This window comes from Atractosteus spatula, chromosome 11, assembly GCF_055471065.1.
Source record: "Atractosteus spatula isolate fAtrSpa1 chromosome 11, fAtrSpa1.hap1, whole genome shotgun sequence".
Taxonomy (NCBI): Eukaryota; Metazoa; Chordata; class Actinopteri; order Semionotiformes; family Lepisosteidae; genus Atractosteus; species Atractosteus spatula.
In genome coordinates, this window is record NC_142716.1 from 13,810,845 (window position 1) to 13,837,193 (window position 26,349).

Consider the following 26,349-nt stretch of genomic DNA (forward strand, 5'->3'; position numbering starts at 1 on the left):
ATTGCTTTCTCTCCACTGCTTGATTTCCCTAATGCTACATTTATGCATGAGTTGTTTTAACTTCTTTTTAAAGTACAATGTACACTGGTTATCTAACACACAGTATACAGTACATTTGGAGTCATGATTAATGGTGTTTAGGTGGTCAGGCTGACAGAATTCTCAGAATTTATAGCTTTAAAAAGGCAAGTAACTCAACAGCTTTTTCTGACAATGGCACTGTTTCTCTGCCAGTAGTTTAAAACAGAAAATGCACCCACTGAGATTCAACAGTATTATATTACTATTAAAATATTTCTACTTCAGAATAAATGTTTTATTTATTTTCTTTCATCTCCTAATGGCACTTGACTTTCAAGATCATTTTTGTATAATTATCTTTTTGAGGGATGAAAAACTGTATTTTAATTCCTGTAACCTGCATTTTTATTGTATATGTACTGCAATGATTCTCCAAGTGTGAGATTTTATGACTACAATGTTCACAGCACAAAATAGCATATCATATAGTACATGTGAAGCTGTTTCAAAACAATGATCAGACTAAAATAAATCTCATGCTATTTAATCTTTATTCAGTACAAACAGGAATCTGCTTAATATTGAAGCAGAATGTTCTTCAGTTTTGAAAGCTATGATAGTTTGAACAATTAGCATATTTCACAGTGCACTGGAAGATAATCAGATGCTATTCAACTTACCCCCAGAGGCCTTCTTACGTCATAGACTACCAAAGTAATACACTAATTGTTGAGATCTGTGCTATGGGAAAACAATTGCTTCCATGAGACTGGGAAAACCGTTAAATTACTCATTTTGAAAGGCCCGATGATAGCACTTGATAGTGTTAGTTCAGTAAAGTTCAGTAAACAGTAAAGCTTTTGAGTGGTGAGTGGCTCTATATTTAGAATGCTTTCTAAAGCCATTTGATATAAATGTCTTTACTTCTCTTTTTATAAAGAAAAAACAGTTTTCCATTTAATTCATCCCATCTTCCCAAGCAATACTGTGCTACTCTGCCTAAAAGGAATGCAGAAATTTTAATATGTCAGGATATGCTGATGACAATCAGAAAAAAAATGTTTCTTCTCCTAATGAGAATCATACTCACTTTGTTCCAAAAAAAGATCATTCTAAAAAATACAGCATTTTGTTAACCAGTTAAAGCATGTGTAGCTCTCCCGAAAAAATCCTGTTTTGATAATTTGATAATTTGATAATTTTTCAGTTATATCTTGGGTCCTTTGACAATGTCAAGAGGCAGCACAGTGATGAGGCAATTAGAACAACTGCCTCGCACCTCTTGTGTCCTGGGTTGAAACACAGCCTGAGGTTGCATTTGTATGCTGTTTGTATATACTCCTTTTGCCTTCGTGTGTTTCCTTTCACAGTCCAAAAACATGCTGTTTAGGTTTTAATTAGTTCCTCTAAAATGTCATGTGTAAGTATGTCCATTTATCCTGCACTGGGATTATGCCCACGGTGTATTTTCCTGAATTGCACCCATTGTCTGCAGGGTTAGGCTCTGGCTCAGAGTAGTTCTGTATTGAACTAAATAGTCTTAGAAAATGGGTAGGTGATCATGTGTACTGATACTATATCCACTAATATATACTGGACAACTCCTGACAGATTAAAACACTCTGGGGTCCTAGATATATTATTTTTTTAATAATCTTGTTTCTGTATTATTAGTGCTGAAATTAGTGTTGAATTATTATTACTGCTGAAAAAATATGCAACACTTTGAAGAAATAAAAGTTTAATAATTCCCAGCAGTATATCGCTTTTTATCCCTAAGGGTCCAAAAAAGCTATATATGTGATAGGGAAACAAATCTTGCTAAAACAACCATTCTATCAAAGTCTCTTCATTCTACAGAGGATTACAGTGAGCCAAAGCCTAACCCAGTAGAGACAGGGCACCGTGCACGACTACACCCTGAACAGGATTGGAGTCCACTGCAGGGTACACAGACATACACACAATGGTATAATTTAAAGACTGCCCAACTGACCTAACCAACATGTTAGAGGATGAGAAGAAACTTGAGAAGCTGGAGAGAGCTCCCAAAAACACAGAGAGCAGAAGAAAACAGCACACATAAGGCAGCCGGTCTAGAACTGACATAAAAGTAATCCCCAAGCCTAACACCACTCTGAGGCGTGAAGTCTGTGAAGCAACAGGGCTATGCATTGTGCATCCATACAACACTTGTTGGAATATTCTTAAACTCCTAAGCAATCAAAGAATTACTTCTCATTCCCCACTGCCTTTGTCCAATCACCTGAAGCTGACATAAACCATCATACCATAATATTTCCTCCTCCACGTCTTATAAGAGGCCACAGATATTCATCGTCAAAATCTTTCTCCACACCAACAGCTCAATCCAATCTGAACACAACGCAAATACAGCTCTTCTGACCAAACAGCTTCACTGAAAAAATCTGAACTGGTAAAGGGTTTCTAACAACCAAACTACTGAATTCCACCTCTCAAATTCCCTGTTTTTGTGGACACTTGTGGGCACAGCATTCTCCACATGCAGTAGCGCCGACATTATACCCTTCAATATAATATAATACATTCGAATTTTCTCCTTCTGCTTAACAAATTGGTTTGATTTGGCGGAATTAAAAAAATGGCTTATTTGGCAAAATCATTTCTCGTTTTTTAGATATTATATATACTGTATGTAGACAATTTTTATATTGAAATATATAGAGATAAATTTTGAAAACAGTAGTGCAATACTGCCCGAACAATTCAAGCACACACTGTATACACGATTACACATTCCTTCAATTTCAATTACCTCCTCTCGTTTTTGTGAAGTGGAGCATGGAATAACGGGAGGGTGGTTGGTTCAACCAATTTGGCCTGTATAACCAATAAAAACTATTCTTCCAGGGGCATTGTTATCAAAACATAAAATATTAAACATACCAGATAACCGCTATGAATTACAGCACAAAACTGCAAAACAGGTAAAGGCACACCTATTCTATACAGGATAAAGGTAATGCAAAAAAAATATTTATATAGAGGTCTTGGCTATACAGTATTTCACAATTGTGATCCAGAACCTTAGGAACATGTTAGATGAAAGAAAATGAAAGGTATCAATCAAGCAGCTCTTGTCTATATATGCATTATGTCAATCCTTGCCATCATTTGCCATTTTTGCAAATTAAAAATAAACACAGGTTTCTATTACACACAGTATGTATCCACCACATATCAAAGTGCACCAAACACAGAAAATGGGTAATATTCAAGTGAAAACAAGAAATGAAATACATAAGTGGAGTTTATGTTTGATTGTATGTTGAAAAGCATCCAAATAAATCAAGAAAATATCCTCCTGTGCTATTAAAGGGTGAATTGCACATATTCCCTTGTTAGAATTAAAAACATCATGATAGATAAATGTAAAACAGATATTTCTTCCAGATTTATGTAAATGTTTCTTAATACAACACAGATAAAACATAACCAGAATTACAGTATACACGGCACATTCAGCTTCTTCTGGTTTCCAAAGATTGTTACATACAAGAAAGAAATAGCATTCTCAATTTTCCTTCAAAAGTGCTTCTATTTTTATACAGTCTGTATTGTTTTGAAAGTCGGCTTACTTGGAGGTGGGAGGCTGAGCATTAGGTGGGTAGGTTTATCTATTCTAAGACGCATAAAAGCAAAACCACATATTCAAAACTAAAAACAGATTTTGCTAACATAAACCTATTCACAATATGAACAATTACTTTAAGGAATCATTTAAAGGTCCTTGCCTTGTAAAACACATAAATAAGCCTTAAAATATTCAGGAAGCATTTTTTCACCACACAATAAAACTGCCAATTAGTAATCCCCAAAAAAACATTTGTCTATCAGCGGATCTGTGTGCAAACTCTCTAAATTATCTTAGCAATACTAAGTCCTTTGAATGAAAACAGTTCATTTTAAGGCAATGAAGCACAAGATAAACTAGTAAAGGAATGTAGCAGAATATTGGAAGAATCATCAAAGAAAATTTCTTTCTACTGTAAATCTTACAATATATTATGTTTTGCTACCTAATTTGTAGCAAAATATAATAAAAAGAATGCTTTAATCCCAACAGAAATTAGGTACTATAAAACACATGCAAGTTATTTATATATACTGCATATGTACAAACTGCAAAGCTAAGAACACAATTTAGGTAATAATTCCGCTACACAACCCAAACACCTTCAAGCAAAAATCAAGTCTTACCATGTATGTGCAACTGTGAATCGGCGTCGCTGACGGATACTTTTATTAACCAACAACTTTCTGAAGAGGCGAGGTGAATTCCTTGGTGAGCTTCGTGGAGAAATTTTGGGAGATGTGGTTCTCTTCCCAGACAGTTTGGGGGGTTCCAGTTCTAAATGCATATGCTCTTTGAAAGTCCGGATGCAAGAGTCAGGTTCTGGAGCTGTGAGCTCATTTGAACTGGGCTCTCTCCCTGACATACTGGTGAGGGTGATCCAATTCTAAACCCCTCAAAACACAGTAACTATGCCATAAAAAGATGAGGAAGGAGAGGAACTGCAAAGCGTGCTACTGGTGAATGTAACCCAGGCTGCGATACAAGCTGTCCCTTTTCTTAAGTCCAGGCCTTCAATGTTATGCATTAGCTATTAACACAGCTCTCTTCCAAACATTGATAAGCAAATGTTTTAAGAGAAAGCCTTATGAGCATGGATACACCTCCTGAGAAAAAGCTGCGCTCATGTGCTCTCTCTGTGTCGGAAGCCTCCTGCTGGATGTGGTATGTCTGCAAAGTACACACTAACACTCACTGAATCCATTCAGCTGGAGGAACCACCCTTATGAAATATTCATCAGGATCTTCAGATCAATCCTGTTTCATCGAGTTGTTCCTTTTAGCGATTAGGGAGAGAGGCCCCTGCGTCTTAAATATAGGATGGTAATAAGTCACCTTTCAGACCAACAGGATAAACAGCCACAGACCAGCTGGCAATGCAAAACAAAAATGTTCATTCAGAATAAATATTTCAGAATTCTGTACATTCACACAGAAGCTGAAGGCTCCTCCTATTGCATGCTTATTGGCTCCCGGTCATTTTTGACAGAGGATTTTTTTTTCAGCAGGGTGCTTCTGCAAAGGCAATTGGTCTCAGTAAAGCTGAGTAAATGCTGCTGAATTCCAAGGACTTGTGGCCTTTCACAGCTTGCTGGTGTTGAAATTAGAGATAAACACTATCAGGCTAAACACAGGCAATATTACATCAAATTACAGGTAGGAAAAAAAAACAGAAAAGAGACAACAGCTTAGAACATAGTATATGGATTCAAATTACACATTTTAAGAATGAAAGGTAAGCATGTACCCAAATACAAAGATTTCCCTTAATTCCTTTACATGAAAAAAACTATCAAGCCATTTTGAAATACTGACTGGCATGCACTGTAAATACAGATTGCAAAAATGTAGAAACATACTAGCTTTATTTTATTTTGAAGGGAAATCACGTAAAACAGATATGGAAACAAAATCATAAATCAATCTTTTTCTTTTTAAAAAAGGGTAAAAAATACCTAACCAGTTATCGAACTACTTCCACAGACTAGAAATAACTTACTATACAATTTAACTACATTAGTTCTATCTGGTTTTCTTCCTGATTCCACAGCTTGCTGATGACAAATTAAAGATTAACACTATCTTTTAAAAAATGAAGATATATTTTCTTTTGGGCTACATTTTTCTGAGCTACAGTACACTTTCCACATAATGTATTGTGTCACTCAAACATTGCATTATCTTGACTGTTAATCTTAATTGTTTTAACTCTGTGTAACCTAATTTCAAAAAGTGCTTAATTGCAATACTTTTCCTACAAATTCTGCTAGAATTCCATGTTCTGTATCGGGGCTGGCACCATATCTGGTAATTACAGACAAGGTCAAGCACACACATTTCACTAACAAGTGAATAAAGCACTAATTAACACCTGATAATGACTTCCAACAGGGCATGATGCTTATCTCATTAATAAGTCATCTGAAGAGTGGAACATGAGGAACAACTGAAGTCGAGTGACTTTTTATACTTAAAAACATGTTGCAAACCGGATAAAAAATTCACAAATCAAAATATCTTTTCGCTTTTTGCCACTTTCAATGACTGCCTGTCTGATTACACAGATTTCACATTTAATTGAGCAAGTGAGCCCATCAATGAAGACATTACTGTGTGTTAGACAACCACAGCCAGAGGCTCAACATCACAAGCCAAAGGCAAGTGCTAACTAAAGTCAAGGTCACCTTCCACATGCTAGAGCTTTCGTTGTGAGGGCTCTACTGCTATTAGAAAACATTTTTAAAACTAAAATCACTCATACAGTATTTTGTCTGGTAACCTGCCATTGAGGAAAACAGTCCCTAATACGCAGTACTTAGAAAAGGAAAATTACAGATTTTGTTTTATTTTGATTCAATATTTCTATACGTATTCATTAATCTATGCTAATATGAGTGAAAGTGTGCGTAGAGTATGTGTACGTGCCCAACAACAGACTGGTGTCCTGACTACTGGGTTAATCCTGACATGCCCTCAAAGTTTGCCAAGTTCGGCCCTGGCGTTAGGCCCTTCACCACCCTGCATTAGATAAAGCAGTTTGGACAATACTTGGATAGTGCTACTATTTTGATACTTATAAACTTCCAAAGTTATATTAATGACATATTCATTCTTAATTATTCTCATGGCAGCTGCACACAACTGAAACAACTGGAGATTTCAGAAGTCTTTGCGAGGGTAGGTTTTTTCACTAAAGCTTTGACCCAAAAAATTCACCACAACTTCTTTCAGACGTGCTTGGTGATGCGGTGTGTTGACTACAGATGAGGAATATTTAAGCACTGGATTACCCAGTTTTGGTGACCTTGAGATCTCCCATCTCAACTGTGCAACCTTTTAATCTCTGTGTCTATAATGAATCACAGATGTTACAGAGTTGTGTTCTTCATTACTAAAGCAAACACTATGAAGAGTACAGCATAAACAATGTACAAAGTGTGAAAGACAAAGTTACCAGGTTCAGATACTGTACATTTTTTTTACGAAAAATACCTTTCTAAGGGTATTGGTGTAAACCTTGGGAATTGTTCTACATCTTAAAATATAGCTGTGTTGAAAGTTAAATATCTTACAGTACATTAAGCTTTGCTTTGCAAATGTTTTTATCAGCTTACAATCATATTAACAAGCAGCTTTTACAATTAAACTCAGAATGTAGAAAACATTTTTGTTTGGGGATGTTATTTTCCATCTGTTCTGTTTTTTTTTCCTGATAATTATTTACAACATCATAAAAATGCTTGGAAGATAAGTAGTTGGGTTTTACATACACAGAAGTTACAAAAGGTTGATAGCTAAAGTGAATCAATTAGACTACCTAATATTGTACCATAAAGAAAAAGTATGGTAGGTGTATGTTCTGAATGCAAAAGGCTAGCAAGGGAGGTAACCTGAGATTCTTATAATTTCTGGTTTCATTTAAAAGTTTCCAATATAGTATAAAGCAGATCTTAATGTCCAAGCACCACTTTGCTTATGAAAGTCTCTGCTCAAAGTTAAAGATAAAAAAATAAAAAAATACAGAATTTTGGAATACTGAAAAAAACTTTGTAATATTTTCACCCCCATGGATATTCTGTGCAAGAGCTCAAAATTATCTTTTTATGTACATAATATTTGGTTAAAAAGGTATATTTAAATCTGTGTTAGCTCCAAATGGCTTCAACGTATGCCCTGGAACATCAGCCTTAAATTATTTAATTATTATCCATTCATTATTTAACAGCTACACAGTTGAAATTAAAAGAGTGCACCTGAGAACATACTTTAAAGGCAGACTTACGAACAAGCTCATGAGGCTCTACTGTTTTTGAGAGTGACTGAACCAAATCACATCAATGCTGCCTTATAAGCACCAGAAGATTGTGAATATTATAACACAGAGGAAAAGAAAACCCTTCCCACTGTAACTAATTAAAAAAATAAACCCAAGCAAGGATTTTGTGGTAGGATACAACAACCTCTCTTAGAAAATGAACTTTTTTTTAAGCAGCTTGTTATTTGTTGTTGTTATATGTTGATTGGTCGAGAAGCTGATTACGAATGGCGTAATAAGGCAAGTTGGACAAATTAATGAACCAATGGGTAGGGAGAACAACCAAAGTCAGGAAGTTTGGAACATAGAAACAAAAACACAAATGGACCACAGTGGGATGTAACATGAATGAAAAAAAATCACTCCAAAGATTAAGGTCTACTTTGAATGTGTTTAGATACTTATTAGATATATAGATTGTTTTTGTCTTGTTCACATGTAAACATATGGATAAGACAAACATGGTAACAGAGAAAGGTAAGAAGTAAATATGGACTCTCCGGTCATCCATGAACCATCTGAAAGTCTAACATTATATTCTTCCTGCTGAAACATAAGAGGGAACTACAACAAAACAGCCTTCACACCATCCTTTCAAACTGAGCATGGGTCATTTGACATTACTAAACTAACAGCACAAGTCCATTTGCGAAACCTGAGGGACATACTGTAGCTGTGCTGAGAAATCTACAAATACGTCCGAGGTCAGGGATTGTGTAAAAATAATCAGCAGCAATCTAACCAAAAAGTCCAAACTGTACAGAAATTACAAAGTTGAAGATGATCTACTGTAAAAATCTACTGTACAAACAAAAATCAACTGTTTTAGAAGGTTATCCTTCCATATTCTGTCTGTTTAGTTTACTGTTTTCTAAAAAAAAAAATACTTTTCAGAAAACTTTCTGGTGAGTTCACCACAGCTGAAACAAGCACACTGAAGGAAAACAATGGCATGAACATACAATTGATTCTCTAGTTTGGGTATGTTTCACAAAAGTAACAAACACTGAAGAGAACACCGGAAATATCCCTATAGAACCTACACTATAAATACAAGTCAAAGATTTACTACATGTGGCTTGCTAAAGAACAACTTCTCCATTGTATCAGTCATATCTGAATAGGAAGTCAAAATCAAGAATGTATGTTGCAAAATGTAATACTGTAGCAAAAGCCTTCTCCTTCAGATGTTATATAAGTTATATTCAATTACAGTAGGCTGCTTTGAGCCAAGTTGGGTATACAAATAAAAATCAATGCTGGATGGATCTTCAATTTAATATAATGGCTTCCCACTGATGTAAAAATGATTGCATTCCAAAAATAACTACTGTATATCCTACCATCTGCTTTTGGAACAGATTAAAACATGTATAACCAGCCACAAAAACTGATTAAAAATTTAAGACAAAATGTAATGGATTTGTACGTAGACTACAGTGGAATTTCTGCTAAAGGAAATTTACCATTAGTGGCATTCATAAAAAAAATTACATTACAAGAATTTTAAAGTGAATGAAAATGACAAAAAAATAAGAGGTTCAGCAATTACCCTTGTACGTGGGAATCAAGTACATAAACATCAAACAACACTAAAAACTCAGGAAGATGTCAGGGACAGCAATAAAAGTTAGGCATTGTTAAACCCATATGACAATGCAATTTTAGATTATGATAATGCTACTGAATTTAATTAAATGCTGTACAATATATAATGGCCTTATACAATACACAATTATAAGAGGATCAAGTCTTATAAGTTTGAGTTTGACAGGACTGGCAAACTCTTGTACTATATAATAGCCTTATAAAAGACAAGTGCAGTTTCTTATCATCTGCAGAAGACACTACCTTATTTCACAAGTGTTACGTAGCTGGGAAGAGATTGAAGACCATTTGAGAGATTTCCAGTGCTTTTTTACACATATCTTGAAACTGAAACAACCCCTCAATGACATGGCCTAAGACACAAATAAAATTCACATTTTCCTGATTTCTGTGAAAATGCTGTAATAATCTATAATTACAGAACATTGATATGTTATAATTTTGGATGACAATTATAGCTGAAAAACAATCAAACATGAAAAATATTAAATTATGATCCCTCAAATATTGGTGCTTGTTGAAATTAAATGTATATTTAAATATTTAAGTATTGTTTTTATGTCAGTTTTTAAAAGCTTTAACCATGACCCAGCTACAGTATGTCGAAATACTGTAGCTTCATACAGTACATAAAAATAAACAATTTGAGAGAGGAGATGTGTCAGGTTATGATCTGCAAAAGAAGTATTAGAGGTTAATTCCATACTGAAAAGTAGGAAGAGAGGAGAAAAAAACAAGTGGTACATTCTGCAGGTGTGTCACTTCAGTGTAGAATTAACTTGTACATTTTTCTTCATAAAATGTTCAATACTGCAGCAATAAAAAACATATTAGGCAAATATAAGAATTCTTATTATATAAATCATGATATTTCTAAAACATACCTTCCAATTATGAACTCTTTTATAGATAAATGCAAAGCTAAGTGACATGCCAAAAAATGGACGAAAATCCAGCATGACTCATCTTCCTACAAAGGCTCCCTCTACTGGCTGAATTTCAACATTTTCCTAGATTGTTTTCTGATATGCCAGAGATATTTTCAACACAAAAGATGTTCACACAAGCAAAATACACTATTGTACCTTTCAGCCTTAAATTATCTGTCATTAATTTGTTATTTGGATTACGAAATTGATTTCGTTCTAAATCACACATAAACAATATTTAATTTTAATTTGTAAACAAATATAAACAGTATATTGGCTTTTTGCAATACATACTGTATTGTGCACCTCTATAGAAATGGACATTGTAAGTATTACTGTGACCTCAAGCTGTACTTTTGTGCAATACAGCTGACTGCACTCATCAAGATATTTAGGACCGTGTATCTATGGTCTTTAGGTGGAATAATGGAAAGTTCTGCCAAGTGTCTGTTGAGCCTTTTTGTTTAAACATAGGGATCCCGGATCTTTGGGTTTGAAGTGGTTTTCAGTCATGATAAGGCCCAATTCTAGGTGGAACAAAATGAGTTATTGCACAGTACTTTGAAAATATTTCCACCCAATGTCAAACCACACGTTTATGCTTAGATTATAGCTTTATTATACAGTATCACATTTAATGTCTTTTACACATTCATCTGCAAAAGTGAATTTTCAGCTAGGGGTGCCAGTAAGTATTAATTACCATTTCTGCTTCTGATTTTTGATATTGTTGCATGATTTATGAGTGGATCATCGCATTCTGGCAAGGATTATACCTGAAACCCTCCTAGAGGATTAGAGCAACAAAAGCCATGACATGAAAAAGAAAAATAATGTTACATTGTCAGGCAAAATTTGCTGGAACTCCACCAGTAACGTCTTACAAAATATTTCAATATTCAACCTCTTTCACCAATGCCTGGGCCCAAGGCCCAATGCCTTTCTAATCTTTGTTTAAAAAAACTGCAAAAACTAAACGAATAAACAAACTTCAAGAGCTGTACAGAGTACAAAGAAACTGATATTGGCATACTATGATGCAGCCTGGCAATATAAAAAAGAATTACACAATTAAGTAATTAATTTATAAAAATAATAATCAGAATTTCAACGCCTTCATACTGTATGCTTCAACACACCTTTCATAGACAAGCACACAAATTCTTAGAATTCTTGAGAACCCTTCATCTTTCTAACAAGGCTAATTAGCATAATATCATAATGCTTATACCTTTCCTTCATGCAAATCCTGCACACAAAACAAGAAATGATTGTTTCACTGCTGAAAATTAATACTACGATGGGAAACAAAAGCTGATGCTAAGAATTTGCTCATGTAATTCCTTCAGATTAGCTTGCAGGTTTCAGCAGATCTTCAAAAGGAAACTATCATTATAATTTTATGTATAATATTTCAGATTTTTTGCAATTATACATTTTGTGCTTTTTAAATGTACCATTGCTGAAGACTGTGTTTTAGACGGGACTGGTCAGTGACTTGGCAGCGAGAGACGGGCCGATCCCAGACAGCGAGAGTTCATAGCACCTGGACTGAAGGGCAGAGGACTTTTCGGATCAGACTGGGTGAGGAAAGTAACTCACCACTCAGGATCCACAGGCGTGATATCTATTCTGGGCGGGACGATAAAAGGCAGAGTGGTAGGCCTGGTTATGATCTCCTCATCCGGGGTCCGAGCCCTCTCTGCTTGTCTCCAGGACAAAGGAGGCAGCTGCAGATTTCCTGAATGGCGCCTCCGGCCTCTTCGGAGGTCAACTCCCAGGGTGCAAGTGGGCGAGGTATACGACTCGCTAAGGCCACAGTCTGGAGGATCTTTATTGTCCTAAAAAATGAAGCAGTCGTTTAAGACATGAATGATCACTGTTGAAAAGCAGTCAAAAAGTCTATAAAATATCCATGTTTATGTTGTGTACATTATTCACAGTATAATAAGTAACTCTGTTCATTTACATACATTTATACATTATGTATATATACAGTATAATTTAGGATACTTCCAAGACATTTTACAGACTATAACAACTTAATAATGTACAGTGGCCAACTAAATGTTTAAAATGTATCTTTTATAAAACTGTTTAATAAACCAAATTGATAATGCTAAAGCCACAAGGGTTTTTGCCACACAAATATCTGCTCTAGCATGTCACAGATTGTTAAACAGTCTTCCTAGTAACTATAAGGGATGGGAAAGTGAGATTCATCTTCATTGCTCTTCTGTTGTATCAGAAAATAGAAAAATGTCCTTACCATAATGAACAAAACATAAAAACTGAAAATCCTAAAATCCAAGGCTAAAATCTAAGGAAATATTCCAAAACAATAATCATGTGGTATTTATTAGTATTTTTAAAAGTTAAGACAGATTGCTGAATTGAATATAACATAACTACAAAAAATTAACTAGTTCAAGTGGGACGCTGCATCAGCTGCAAAAAATGAACTATTACTGTATACTTTGAACAGTTTCTGTTTTTCCATCTTAAAGCTCAGTAAGAATGATGTATACTAGACCCTTAGTGAGACAGTATGATCTGACTGGTTAATATTTAGGACTTGTAGATTTCTTTATTTTGTTTTATTTATTCAGAAGCATATCAGTTATACATAAAAGTACCACAAAAATTCTTCTTTATGCCTGTTTCAGCTGTGCACTAGAGGGCGTCCTAAGTCTTCTTATGTTGTTAATACTTCTAACTACCTGGGGTTCAAAATTAAAATGAAAAACATTTTGTACAGAACATCCCTTTATAAGGAACAATCTGTCCTCAGCAACATCAACAACAACACATTTCATGTAATCACCTGGTCAGCCAGGAGTACATTCATCAGCTGTTTACCTGCTTCTGGTCATCTTTGTGTTTTCTATGAATATTTAGCAGGACTTATAATCTTCAGCTTAGGTAGATAAATAGGTTATTACGATAAGAGAAATATTACTATCCACTAGGATTTAGGATCCAAGAACTAGAAAAATAAATGAATGCATTAATAGGCTTTTTTTTTTTTCTATAAAAGGCTGTTTCCTTTGAGTATTTTTCCTTTGCTCTCTGACTGGGGGCAGCAGGTTTTAAATGATTAACGGGCAAATGGATGGACATATATTAAATTATTATTAATATTATTAATTATTAATATTATTATTATTAATAATATACTAGGAGTCTTAATAATAACAGAAAAGCTTTTTTGTTCATTTCAAATTTTACCCCGCAAAGAGGACTAGTATTTTTTTGAAGAAAACTTCATGCGCTTTTTTAAACATCTCCAAAACATTTTCAGAACAAGAGATTTTCATTTTTTTATAGTACTGTAAAAAGCTTGTGATTTCAAAGGCTTTGAATTATTTTCACATCCAGTGCCTATCTATAAAGCTTGGCAACATATGGGTTCCCTGAAGGTTAACTACATCAGAAAATGTTTTGTGATGATAAGCGCAATGTAATAAATCATAAACACCCTGCTTCACACACTCTTCCAAAGGAAGGAAATAAAATATTAAATCAAGTTTTGGGTGGCTTTTGAATATTCTTAATGACACACACATTAATTTTTTATTATTATTTAAAATCACAATAGGTGTCTTTCAAGACAAATCAGAAGCATCTGAAGTATCCTGTTTATTAATATCAAAATTTGTTGATAATTATACACATCACAGTTTTGCATAAAGGAATACAGCTATGGATTGCAACACAGCACAGCTCTAAATATAAGCATGAAGTACAGCGGAGTCAAAGTGAGGTCACAGCTATATGGACGCTCCCAGAATGCAATGATTATGTGGGCTTGTTTATGTGCATGTGGGCTATTTCAATCTGGAAAGTACTGATGAGGTTAGTGAAAAGCCTCACGGCAAAAACAAGAAAGGCAAAGCTCCTGCCCTTGCCCATTTTATCAGACACACTAGCTGTGTGGAATGAGATATGTGGGAAGTTAAAATGGTTCTTGTGTACTTGTGATCAATTCTACACTACATACAGTATATGTGACCTAAAGGCAATAAAAAATAATAGAATATATAAAAACAGAGAGGAAAGCTTTTAAATATTGCAGTTGTAATTTTGATATAAAGATAGAAAACATCAAATGCCTTAAATTTCAAAAGCTACTCTGCAGTGATTCTCCTGTTTTCAGTATAGAAAACAAATACAGACTAAAAAGTATTTTTTTACATGATGTTCCTGTTTTATTGTACTATGGACAAAGGGTCATGCTGCTGTTTCATTGCAATTTACTTTAGCCTTCTTCAGCATCTAATGTTAAATCACATACAGTAAAAAAAAAAGTTTTATAGCATGTTAAGGCGATAACAATAGTCTCTTCCCTATGACCCTGGATTGGATGAAGCAGCTGGAAAATGGATGGTGAACTGTTATTTAAGCTGATTTTGATCTGATTTAATCCCGATTAAATAAAACTGAAAATCAGCTGAAGAATGCTCCACAGCCGAAAAGCTGTCTCTTTTCTTTTCCTTTCAGCATGGACTAAACCTTCACCTGTTCTTGTAAATCAGAAGGTTCCCTTTTGTCCAGACTGAAAAAAATCTGAAGTCTCAGTAACTCAAACAGAAAGATCTGTTGCTCGCAGGCCACTTTGCCTAGTTTTTGGAAACACTACACACCAAGATTCATGGAAGGGGCAGAGGTATACTGTAGGTAATGAGGTTATGGGAAAGTTGGCTGTTAACTCAGTCTGCCTTTTAAAACACAGACTTGTTCAGACCTGAACAAAACAGATTCATGATATATGGCAGCTTTGCAAGGAATGTTTCCACATATTTAGTAGTCATGTAAGACCTAGCTCATACTAAATGTAACAGTGGAAACAGAAAAAAAAATGAAACTTTAAGCCAGCAAAGACTCTCAAAGATTATTTTAGATAGTTATTATCCACCAGACAGTCATCGGCTTGTATCCTGCTGCTGCCATATGGACCTTCTGTTTGAACTCAGCTGGAATCAGTGGACTCTGGTTTTACATGGTGCTGTAAATGTATCAGTCCCCCATAGAGCTATCTGAGCCCACGCCATCTAGCAGTGACTGCTGACTAATTCCCAAACATGGAATATTAATTTAATGCACTGGTATAAAAATGAGGTCAAGCACTAGAACTGTTTTCTGCACCTGGCATTGGTCCTTTAATTCTAAGCATAACAGGTGTTGTGGCATTGCAAGTCTCAGTCCGAAGACTATTTATTAGTAGGTGCAGCATATGTGGTCAGACCTCAGTTTTAATCTACCCTCGCAGGCCGCCTCCGTGTCCAAGCCACTCAAATGAGCATCAGACCCGCTACATAAAGACTTAGTGTGGGGGATCTGAAGAGTCTTTAACAACTCAGAGGAGTGACACCACTCGTTACACACCATCAGCTGTGTTACACTCTCCCCCTCTAAACTCATCACTAACGTCAGCAACTGATAGGCAACTGAGTCACTACACCACTGTAGCACGGCCAGATGCCACACACTGGATTTCCCTCACTGACTAAGCTCTAAATATATAAGCCTTAACAAAGGCCAAATCCATAAACCCCCAACAAGAGAGGAGAGATATCACCATAACAGGCTCCCCATGAGCGCTGCTGCACCAACAAACTCCCGTTGTTCACTAAGCTGGAAGACATCAGGTATTCCAGACATCTGGGAGCAAATATTTGAACAGCCCACCAAGTTAATAACACTGTCACAGCACTTATGGGAGAGATGACCTCAAAATGTTGCATAAAAATGGAAACATTTCTTTTGTTTCTGCATCTCAATCAGCTACTTGATAAAATGGTCTCAGATACTGTACATTTATCCGGCAGCAGATTTTTAATGCACATCACTGAATATTTAGGAACATTTTGTTAACTGTTAAAAAATCCAGTAGTGTTCCTGTCAAAAAGTTTCACAGACAATTGTCTTTTTATGTTAATTTATATAATATAGTTGGAATAATATGGCTTTCAGGTTAAATTACATTAGGAGACTCTTGTTACTCTTTTGGTACAAGCTGGATCTAACTGGTTTCCCCTCACACTGTTCAAGAAAACATTAAAGGACTAAACATACTGTACCTGATACGCCAGCAGCCATATCACCCTGCAGCTCTCAACTGGCTACCCGGTTGAGCCTGGTCAGTACCTAGATGGGAGACCTCCTGGGAAGCTGCTGGAAGTGGTGTAAGTGGGACCAGCGGGGGGCGCCCACCCTGCAGTCTGTGTGGGTTCTGTTGCCCTGGTATAGTGGTGGGGAAACTATACTGTAGTGGGCGCCGTCTTTCAGATGAGAAGTTAAACCGAGGTCCTGACTCTCAGTTGTCATTAAAGATCCCCGGGCATTTCTCAATAAGAGTAGGGAGTTTGGCAAATGACATGACATGACATGACATACCTACACTAATATATGCTCAATAAAAAAGAGTCATTTAAAAAATATTTTTAAAAATTAAAGTGAATTCAGCTGTCTGAATTATCAATGAACACATAATATTTTGTATAACATTTTTGAATTAGTGAGATTAAATTAAATACTGTATAATAACTAGTTTTATACCTTTATAATTTTGCTGGCTCAATTAAAGGGGAACTGCAATGCTATTTGTATGGCTCAAGTTTAGAAAGATTCAGCATTGATGGGTGCATTTCAAACCATAATAAAAGTACAATGTACACAGTAACTTGTAAAATTTCCAATTTACATCACAAAACCCCCAAATTTCCAGGTACTGTATGTGCAGCGCCATATTCCATGTTCATATTCAGAACAAGACAACAAAACTTCCGGTGACGTGTTGTGGCCTTATTACATTGTAAACAAGCAGGCTTGTGAATACATCACTTTTACACCACTAGATATATTGCTTCCGATTCTCAGAAGGTCTTGCTGACAAGTACTACTTGTTAAATCTGCGTGCAGAAGACGTTGGAACATTTCTGCGGTGAAATGTCTGCTGCACAACCTGTACTCATTCACTGTTTATCACATTACATTCGTCATTAAGGTGAGCAGGAAGAGCCATATCACGTCGCCATTCGTAGGGACTCGAAAGTGAGTTTGTGACAACAAGGCGACTTACGGTACTTTCACAAAGTTCACGATTTCATGCTTGATTCAAAATTTGTAACAAAATTTCTATACCATCAATTAATTTATTTTGTTACCGAGATTTAATAAACAGACTGAGAAACAGAACCTTTAAATGAAGAACCTATGTAAATAATATACATGTAATCCGTATAAGCCACAACCTTTGTTTTTTCTTGTTATTTGATCCTGTAAGCTTTTTCATCACAGTGTACAGCACAGGGAAGTTCATGCACTGCTTTAATAAATACATTCCTAATGAACTGCTGGTTTAAGTATATATTTTCTCCCTCTTCTCTCCTCTTGAGGTTTCTCATATACATTAAGTAAATGTTAACAGAGGAGAAATCTGTCCAGAATAATACAGAGGTGGAAAAGAAGAGGAAGAAAGAAAGGAGAGGCATCCACTCCAGAGTCAGACAAGGCCTTGGGGCCTTTTGTAGAGAAGGCTACTGAATTATGACATCAGTGAATCAGGAGTCACTGTTACCAAGGCAACAACATAGGACTGTGATACCATTTAAATGGAAGATACAACACAATGAAGACTGTTGTAGGTGTACGTTACACGTGGCAAAGAGGAAAAATGCATTATCTGATAACTAATATTATATCTATATTCTAACTTACTATAATGTCTATATTCTTATTTACTTTCAACAGAGAAGAAAAAACAATAAATAAAATGTGTCCACAACATTCTGGAGAGATACATGTTGTATTAATTCAGAACACTACATGCAATACTGGTCAAAATACTTTGACTATGGTAAAAGTTAATGATACATACAATATATATACAGCAACCTGCAAAAGAATGTAACACATTTAGTATCAGGAAAAAAATAAGACATTTAATCATCTTTTATTTAGCTAAGTTAATGAATATATTATAAACAGTATTTACCTCTATACAACTGTTGTAGCCAATTAAAATAATAATAATAATGTTGAAATTAAATAAAAACCTTCAAGTTTTTAAATAATTTGATAAGAAAAAACCTATTATTTTATTGTATTGTAAAGAACCTGGAGCATGACCTGAATTGATAAAATGCAATCATGTCGTCTAGCCTCTGAGAAGGAACATGCCTTTATTTAATCATTCTGTCTCAGTCACTGTAAGCAACACACCTCAACTCACTTTAAACCCAATAAAATTCTAACAGCACAATTTGTCTTTCAAGTTGCCCTTGAAGTCCACAAGCAGAAGAGTGTGCAAACAACTTTCTTGTATTAATCCCACAGAAAATCTTGGATGAAGGTAATTCTTTTTCTATTGCATCTTTAATAACTTTATTTCACTTGGGAATGAATAACGAATAAACTATTCGCAACAGTGCTTTGCAAGAAAAGCTAAACCAGGCAAGAGAATGAGGGACAAATACAGCACTTTAACTACAATTTTAAAACAGTTAGTTATTGATGCTTGACTCTTTATTATTTCTTTAATTCTTCCAAAAGTGAAAAGTATACATGAAATCTGACCTATGGTGCCATGTTAAGTCAAAAGGTTTGCACAGAAATATAAAAAGCAAGGTCCTCTATTAGCACTTTAACAAATATCATTCATTTTTAAGAGATGAAACATGGCTTGTGTGACCTTTCCTCAGGCATTACTGCCTGTCAGATATGGTTCCATTCTATTTTATCTGATTCATACTTTATTTAAGAAGTGCGTAACCTCCTCCAAAGCCAATCTGAAACCCTCATCAATGGTATAATATAACCGGTGAGTGTGACAAGCCCACATTCACTGTACTCACATCATTTGGTGACACTGTCAGAACACTTCTGCTTTTTCTCATCGTGAACAAAAGACAGGCGACGACCTTCTGCTTTTTCTTTTGGAGTAGTTCCTACTATTGTGATCCCCACAGACTCACCGTCACCTTCCAATGCCTGAGCAGGGGGAAAAAAAATATAGGCACCAAATTACTGTGCTGCATTAAGGGTTTAAACAAACTGGACCGTATTTGGAATTGATCTTCACTGGAGCAAATGAAAATCCTTTCAAAAATTAGGGTAAAACTGTAGGTCAAGAGGAAATTATAAACCCAATTTTTCAGGCGTATCCTCCTCATATAGCACAGATCATGAAACTGATTAATACTGATTAATGTTAACATGCCTTAAGGAGTCTCTTTACCAAACACACTACATTTACAGTAGATTGAAGAGTATCAACAAACTTTACTTGGCGTTTAAACAGAAGTTTGGAGAGAAGTTTGGACTCCAATTCCCATCATCCCCGAATATAAATACAGGCCTCTAGTCTAATCTATCAAAGTGATTTTCACAGTAACATCACTTCTCCACCCCTTTACCAACAGTTTTGAGCAAGAACCCCTTTGTTGTAAATATCCTGGTTGTAAAGACTGGCTCATACTCCCAGCCAGGCTGTCACTCCTCTGTTCCCTGCTAGTATATTGCAAGAAATTGTGCCTCAAATGTATTATTGTTAATATTATTACAGCCAAAACGTTGTGTTTTCTTTCTTCTCTTTTCAGCATGGAATAAACCTATTACTTGTTCCTTTGCAACCTACACGTGCTGACGCAGCTACCCACCTGAACCATTATTAGGTTAATTTGTTTACCTAAATGTAACTATTTTAAAGGTAAAAAAAATGTTTTCTGATTTGCATTTGCATGGATAAAATCTGTTCATGTAAAATGCGGAATCCTTAAACTTCGTATTCTGCATTTGTGTGTGACTCATTCTGTTTTATTCTGCTTCAACCCACAAGCCAACCCTCAAACATCTTTGTTAGCTTATCAATAAATACTCTACTGCTTTTGCATATAAATTGGTGTTTGGCTGTTACTTGGTAATTTAGTTTTTACAAAATTCTGCACATCACAAAATACTCGATTTTCTTCATGTACCACATCACTGATGTGATGGGCTACACACATATTCTTTACAGCTCCAATCAGTCTCAGGCCTGCGCAATTACACTTTGCTTACATTAGGCCTTTCACTGGATTCCAAATATTGTGTTGTTACAATAAAACACGTCTCAAATCCACCATTAAATTTTACATGATCCAGTGCAGTGTTTTTAAACAGGAAAGAGAGCATTACAAAGATATGTCATCTGTTACCCATTACTAGTAATTTCTACAGCTTGTGATCCATGACTGCTACAATACAGTAAAGCCCCATGTCGTCAAAATGAATTTCCATTGCTCACAATGTGTTACATGTAGCTATTCTCTGAGGGACTATAGTCTCATATTTCAGAAAAATTTAGAAGCCAGGAAAATGATCAAATAAGGTAAAGTATGTGTAAAGCTCACCAGGCAAAAAAGAACAGAAAATTAAAAGATAAATCTCATTGTGAATGACTTTTCTGCTACACAATGCTTCAGTTTGTCCCTTGGTGGTGATTACTAATCTGAGATGCATGCTGCACTGTTTTCCTCTTCTACAGTATGTGCTTACAAATGTTGCTTATCAAAGGGATCACTTCTGGATGAGGTGGTGCAGAATGTAGAAGGTTAAACTGAACTATGTGGTACAAACGTATGACCTGCTAGAGACAGAATAATGAAGGAGTTCTGAGAGACCCAAACAAACAGCAGATGTGAGCCATCCTGGCTTACATATATGGCTGAAGAAAAATAATGTTTCGTCAAAACATTAACAATATTTTACTTGTTCAGTTATTTGGAACAGCCATTTTTTCATTACCCTTACAATTTGACACTCAAATTATTAGATAGATGGTCAGAAGTCAGGCCAGAAACATTGGACCATTACGATACATGAGCCTTACCTTCTTTACGAATTACAGCTTTCACATGTATTTAAGTAAACAAATTCTATATTCTGTATTCGGTGTTCTGTAGTCTGTATTCTGCAGAAAACATGCACTCCTTACTTTGACACATAAATCTAGTATCATTGTTCGGATTAAGGAATATTTAAAAATACAGCTAAATAATAATGTTTTAGTAAATCATTAAAGATACAGTATTTTACCTGTTCAGTTATTTGGGACTCAGAACAAAGAGCAGACAAATACTTTTAGACCTGAAAGAGGATTTTTTCACTGCCCTCATAATCTGACAGAAAAGTAGTGTGGTAATAGAAAAAAAAGAAATGTACTATTTTAAAAAATGGACACAGAAAGTAACTTTTCATTCTCATACTTTAAGAAATGTATTACTTGTGTAGCACAGAAGCCCTTATTTTTCCTATGCTATAGCCTCAGAGTTCCACAGAGAGATATTTACTGTATACATACCACACAACCAGGTTACAAGAAAACAGTCGTTCATTTATCATCACAGCTGGTAACACATCCTACAGCACCAAATCAATAGATGGACCTCATACTAATTACACATTGAAATGTTTTCAGGACAGATGACATCATTAGTATTCTGTTCACAACATTGTTTCTGAATTTAATATAGAGCAAGACAGGAACATCTTATGCAATACTTGCAAAAAAGACTTTAATAAATACAGTTGACATATTTAATTTTACCTGTCTGCATGCACCCTACCTCCACAAATAGTACATAACTCATAGTAATAACATATTGTCAAATTAGCTGGTGTCACACCACCTAACAATGTTTGATATTAGTTAAATAAGTTTAAAAAATCTAATGGAAAATGCTCTAAAGGTTTTATTTTCTTTAGATATTGTACCTGTATAAAGAAGAACTAAATTGCATATACACAGAAAGGCAATAAAAACAGAAAAAAGTGCTAGCGGTTCTAATACTCACTTGTTGAATTTGTAACACTTTTCAGAAGATTTTGTATACTAACACCAAGTCTTACATCAACGTGTTTTGCAACATTTACATTTTGGCTCTGCACTGTAGTTTTCCTCAATAACATCTCTAAGACAACTTCCCAACTACCAACTTAAATAAATCCAATACTTGAACACAACATCAATTATTATGATGTTTCTATTTATACACACTGTGCCCATTGAATCTGGGACAGAACAGCAGAAAATAGTCTTCTGTCCCATTTCAATATTGACACAAAAACAGGAACACCTTGTGGTCTACATTGCTTTTGTAAATAGAAGCCCCTCTCTTTAGATCCAAAATGCAAAGCAGGCAGCTCCTGATATAAGAGTCCTCTTGCAGACACCCACACTTTGAACATAGTTTTCTTGCATGCCATTATTTCTATTGTAATTTCTTAACACTTGCAAATGAAAGTGGATAACGCCTGGCAGGATATTTATAAAACCCCCAGACAAAAAAGCACCCTCATACAGCTCCTCAAATAAAGAACCCTTACCTGAAAACAATCTCTAAGTCCTGTAAAAAAGGCTATGGTGTTACTTTTATTTTAAATCCGCTTTGTTAAACCTTCAGTACATTTATGAGTGTATGCTGTCATTAGAATACGAGTAAGATCTAGGAAAAACAATGACTTTGTAAAGGATGGAAGCAACAATCAAGGCAAATGAGTTATTTCACAAGCTGTTTCAAAAATATTCAAGGAAGGAGAATGGCTGGCTGGAAAGTGAGTCACGATAATTACCTGGGAGATGTAAAGTATGTCAGCTGGCCTAATAAATGCAAAATGAGGGGATGATGAGATGCAAACGGGTATGCACAAAAGGAAATTAGACATATTCATACAGTAATAGTTCTATTTGCCTGCTGTACATGACTAGACTAGAGAGTTCTTTTCTGTTAGGGCACGAAGCAACTAGTTAGAGGTAATAATCAATATGACGCAACCATGTTCTAAAATAAATGTATTTTAATTACATTTTCTCTCAATCTGTAGCACAAAGGTGTCCAGGTGTCCTGGTACTGGACGGCCAGTGTCCTCCTTGTGTATTTTCAAGGTTTTTAACAAGCAGTAGCACCCCAGCAGCTGGGAGGAGCTGTTGGATTGGTTCGGGTAAGCCACTGACCAGTTAGTTTTAATGCGGTAAGAGCTACGCTGGTATGAAAACCTGCAGAAACACTGGCTCTCGAGGACAAGGTGAGAAACGCCTTACTGTAACACAGCTTTTGCAAAACAGCAACAAAAAAATAAACTCCCTTATCTATCACACAAAACTGCAATGCTGATTTGGGGGGTTTTGAGAATCCACATTATCTCAAGATGGTTATAAAGAACATCAGCTTTCCATTTTTTTTAAATTGAAATGAGCAAGGCTGATACAGTCACAGTTGTTAATTGCTTACTTACTCATCCTATCAAGAGGTTGTTAATTTTTTGGCAAATTAATTACCTTAAAGACATCTGATTTTGATACATTATTTCTATTAATATTTCCATGTCTGATGAGGGAGAGCCATACTTGTGTTTTATAACAGTCATAATAGGGAGATTAAAACATTGCACAGTACCCTTACCACCCTTGTTGAAGGAAGCCTTATGTAACATCCTTATAGCCCTTATGCAGGTCCCTTATGGACCAATTTAGATTGCTTTTAATAGACTTGTCTCTAAGATGGGGATTTCAGTTGTTCTTTTATATGACTGCAGAGAAAAAAGGTCTCTTGGCATCGTTGCACATTCTGCACAGTGTCATCTTGAGAAACCTTAACTTCGTATACATGGATCCTACAAAATGTAAACTTTGTCATGGAAGTAGAAGGTTGCGCTAATATAAGAACAATGCAGCTGTCAAGAAATGAAGTAAATAATGTGACAAGTGTTAAACAGGGACAAGATTCCATAAACAGTCTAGTGAATCTCAAGAGCTACTGTGTTATGAAACCGTTACTGCAAGCTCAATTACTCTGATATTACTCAAAAAGAAGAAAGTGTTGTAGTAAACAATATAAGCACAACATGACCAACTCATTTTTAATTCTGTGCTGCATCAGCATCTGAAATCTATACCTGAGAGGGCATCTAGCAGTCTTTAACATGTTTTTAATTGTGCTCGGCCAAGTATTACACTAAGACAATCAGGGTTAAAAACAAAGCCTTTCTATGAAGAGACTTCATAGAATAAACGGAACAGTATATTACTGTAGTTGCTGATGTGTACAACATATCTGTTGTTGGGGAGATCCAAGTGTAGCGGTCTGGGCAGGAGCATTCAGTGGTTACAAAACTCCATTAGTAGTAATTGATGGCAACCTTATTGCACAGTACTATGCACAGTACTATCCCGATCAAGCCATAGGACCTCACTTGCCACCCTCCTTGCAGTCTCACAAGAGGTCAGAGAAAAGTGAACAAATATGTTTGTCCAGGCAACGAGAAATGGGACAGAATCTCAAAACATGTAGCATCTTCCAATGGTGGCTACACACACACTACTACCCTTTGACAATTACAACAGTCCTCTTGTTGATGATGTCATGTTGACAATCACAACAGTCCTCTTGTTGATGATGTCATGTTGATGTTTATAAGCATAATTTACCTGTGTCATGCTTGTTTAAAAAAACATCAGTGCACCTGCAACAAAAGATATCATTTCCTGATTATAACAATAATCCTGATGTGATTATTTCCTGGTTGCAGTTATAAGTGGTGTATTTTTAGGTTCAGTATAATTTCTACTGTTCTTTGCTTACAGACTGATTTTCTAACCACTGTATCCAATTCAGGGTCGCAAAGGAGGCTATCCCAGCCAGCAACCAGGCACAAGGCAGGAAACACCCTGAATGGGATGCCAGTCCATCACAGGGCAGAGACAGACACAAACATGCCCACCATGGCCAGGTTTCCCAAAAGCAAATTAAAGTACCCCAACAGTATGCGCTTGCACTTTGAGAGAAAACCAGAACACACGACAAAAATCCGTGCGAATCCATGGAGGACAACCTACAAACACCACACATTTAGCATCCCAGTCTGAACCCAGTGCCCCAGTGATGCAACTCAGCAATGTTAACCACTGCACTACTGTGCCGACCTACAGATACTGATCCAGATGTTCAATTTAATAACTTTGGCCTTAAAAACGTCTTCCAAGCTTTTTAAATGCATATCTGTTCTACAATTGTATATATTTCATTTAGTTTCGAAGAGAGAAGGGAAAGACTAAAGCTGTGAAAAGCCTGTCACACTTTGAAGAGTCTGTATGGTTTAGTGCAGTAATATATAACAAGAAAATTGTGATTTTGTCAGCTTTTATACCTGACACCTGGATCATATTATATATTTGTAATCGTATACAAAAATTATAACAACGTATCCTAAAAATACACCCAAATCAATAGGTTGCATTTTGAAGACTCAATTCCAAAGGCTTCAAACTCCAAGACCAAGACCAACAACTGGTGTGTTTGGTTAATGCTTCTATTCTCTTCTTCCTTTTCTTTAGACTTTGCACCTCGTGGTTCTCTTTTTCTGTTCTCTATGCTTTTAGTCATATCCCTTTTTCTGCATTTAATATCTTCACAGACTGACGCTAGCTTATTAACACTCTTTTTCTGTTGTGTTCTTTTACTGATAATTCATCTTCTTTTACAGAATTCTTAAATGATTGAGAATAGAATACAGGCAGCATTGGAGGGACTGAATAAGCTTGTAGATGCTTATCCTTGGTGCATCATACCACCCTTTCCATTTTCTGCTAAAACAAACACTCTCTGCAACATCTGGCTGTATCCTTCTTACAATCATTAATTCCCACTCTTTTTAGCTCAGAAAATTTAATTTCAGGGGACACTCATTATCAGATTATATTTGCTCACTGGGGTATTGATGCTTACATAAACACAGATGAGCAAAATATGAAAGTGCTCTGTGCACATAGTTTAGAAAAGGTCCCAATTTAATTAAAGCAAATGTGTTTATCAAAACGGAAT

At 35.6% G+C, this 26,349-nt stretch overlaps 1 protein-coding gene across 1 annotated transcript in view; it reads right to left on the bottom strand.

Moving 5' to 3' along the window:
- The window catches only part of pde4ba (phosphodiesterase 4B, cAMP-specific a), a 124,081-nt gene extending 108,171 nt beyond the window's left edge, over nucleotides 1-15,910 (bottom strand). Inside the window, exons 1-3 of the mRNA XM_088927217.1 lie at nucleotides 15,751-15,910; nucleotides 15,008-15,108; nucleotides 12,092-12,330 (exon numbers count right to left, since the gene is read on the bottom strand). Of these exons, the coding sequence (XP_088783343.1) occupies nucleotides 12,092-12,330; nucleotides 15,008-15,108; nucleotides 15,751-15,910 (500 nt within the window). The remainder of the gene's footprint in view (nucleotides 1-12,091; nucleotides 12,331-15,007; nucleotides 15,109-15,750) is intronic.
- Between the last annotated feature and the right edge of the window lie 10,439 nt (nucleotides 15,911-26,349).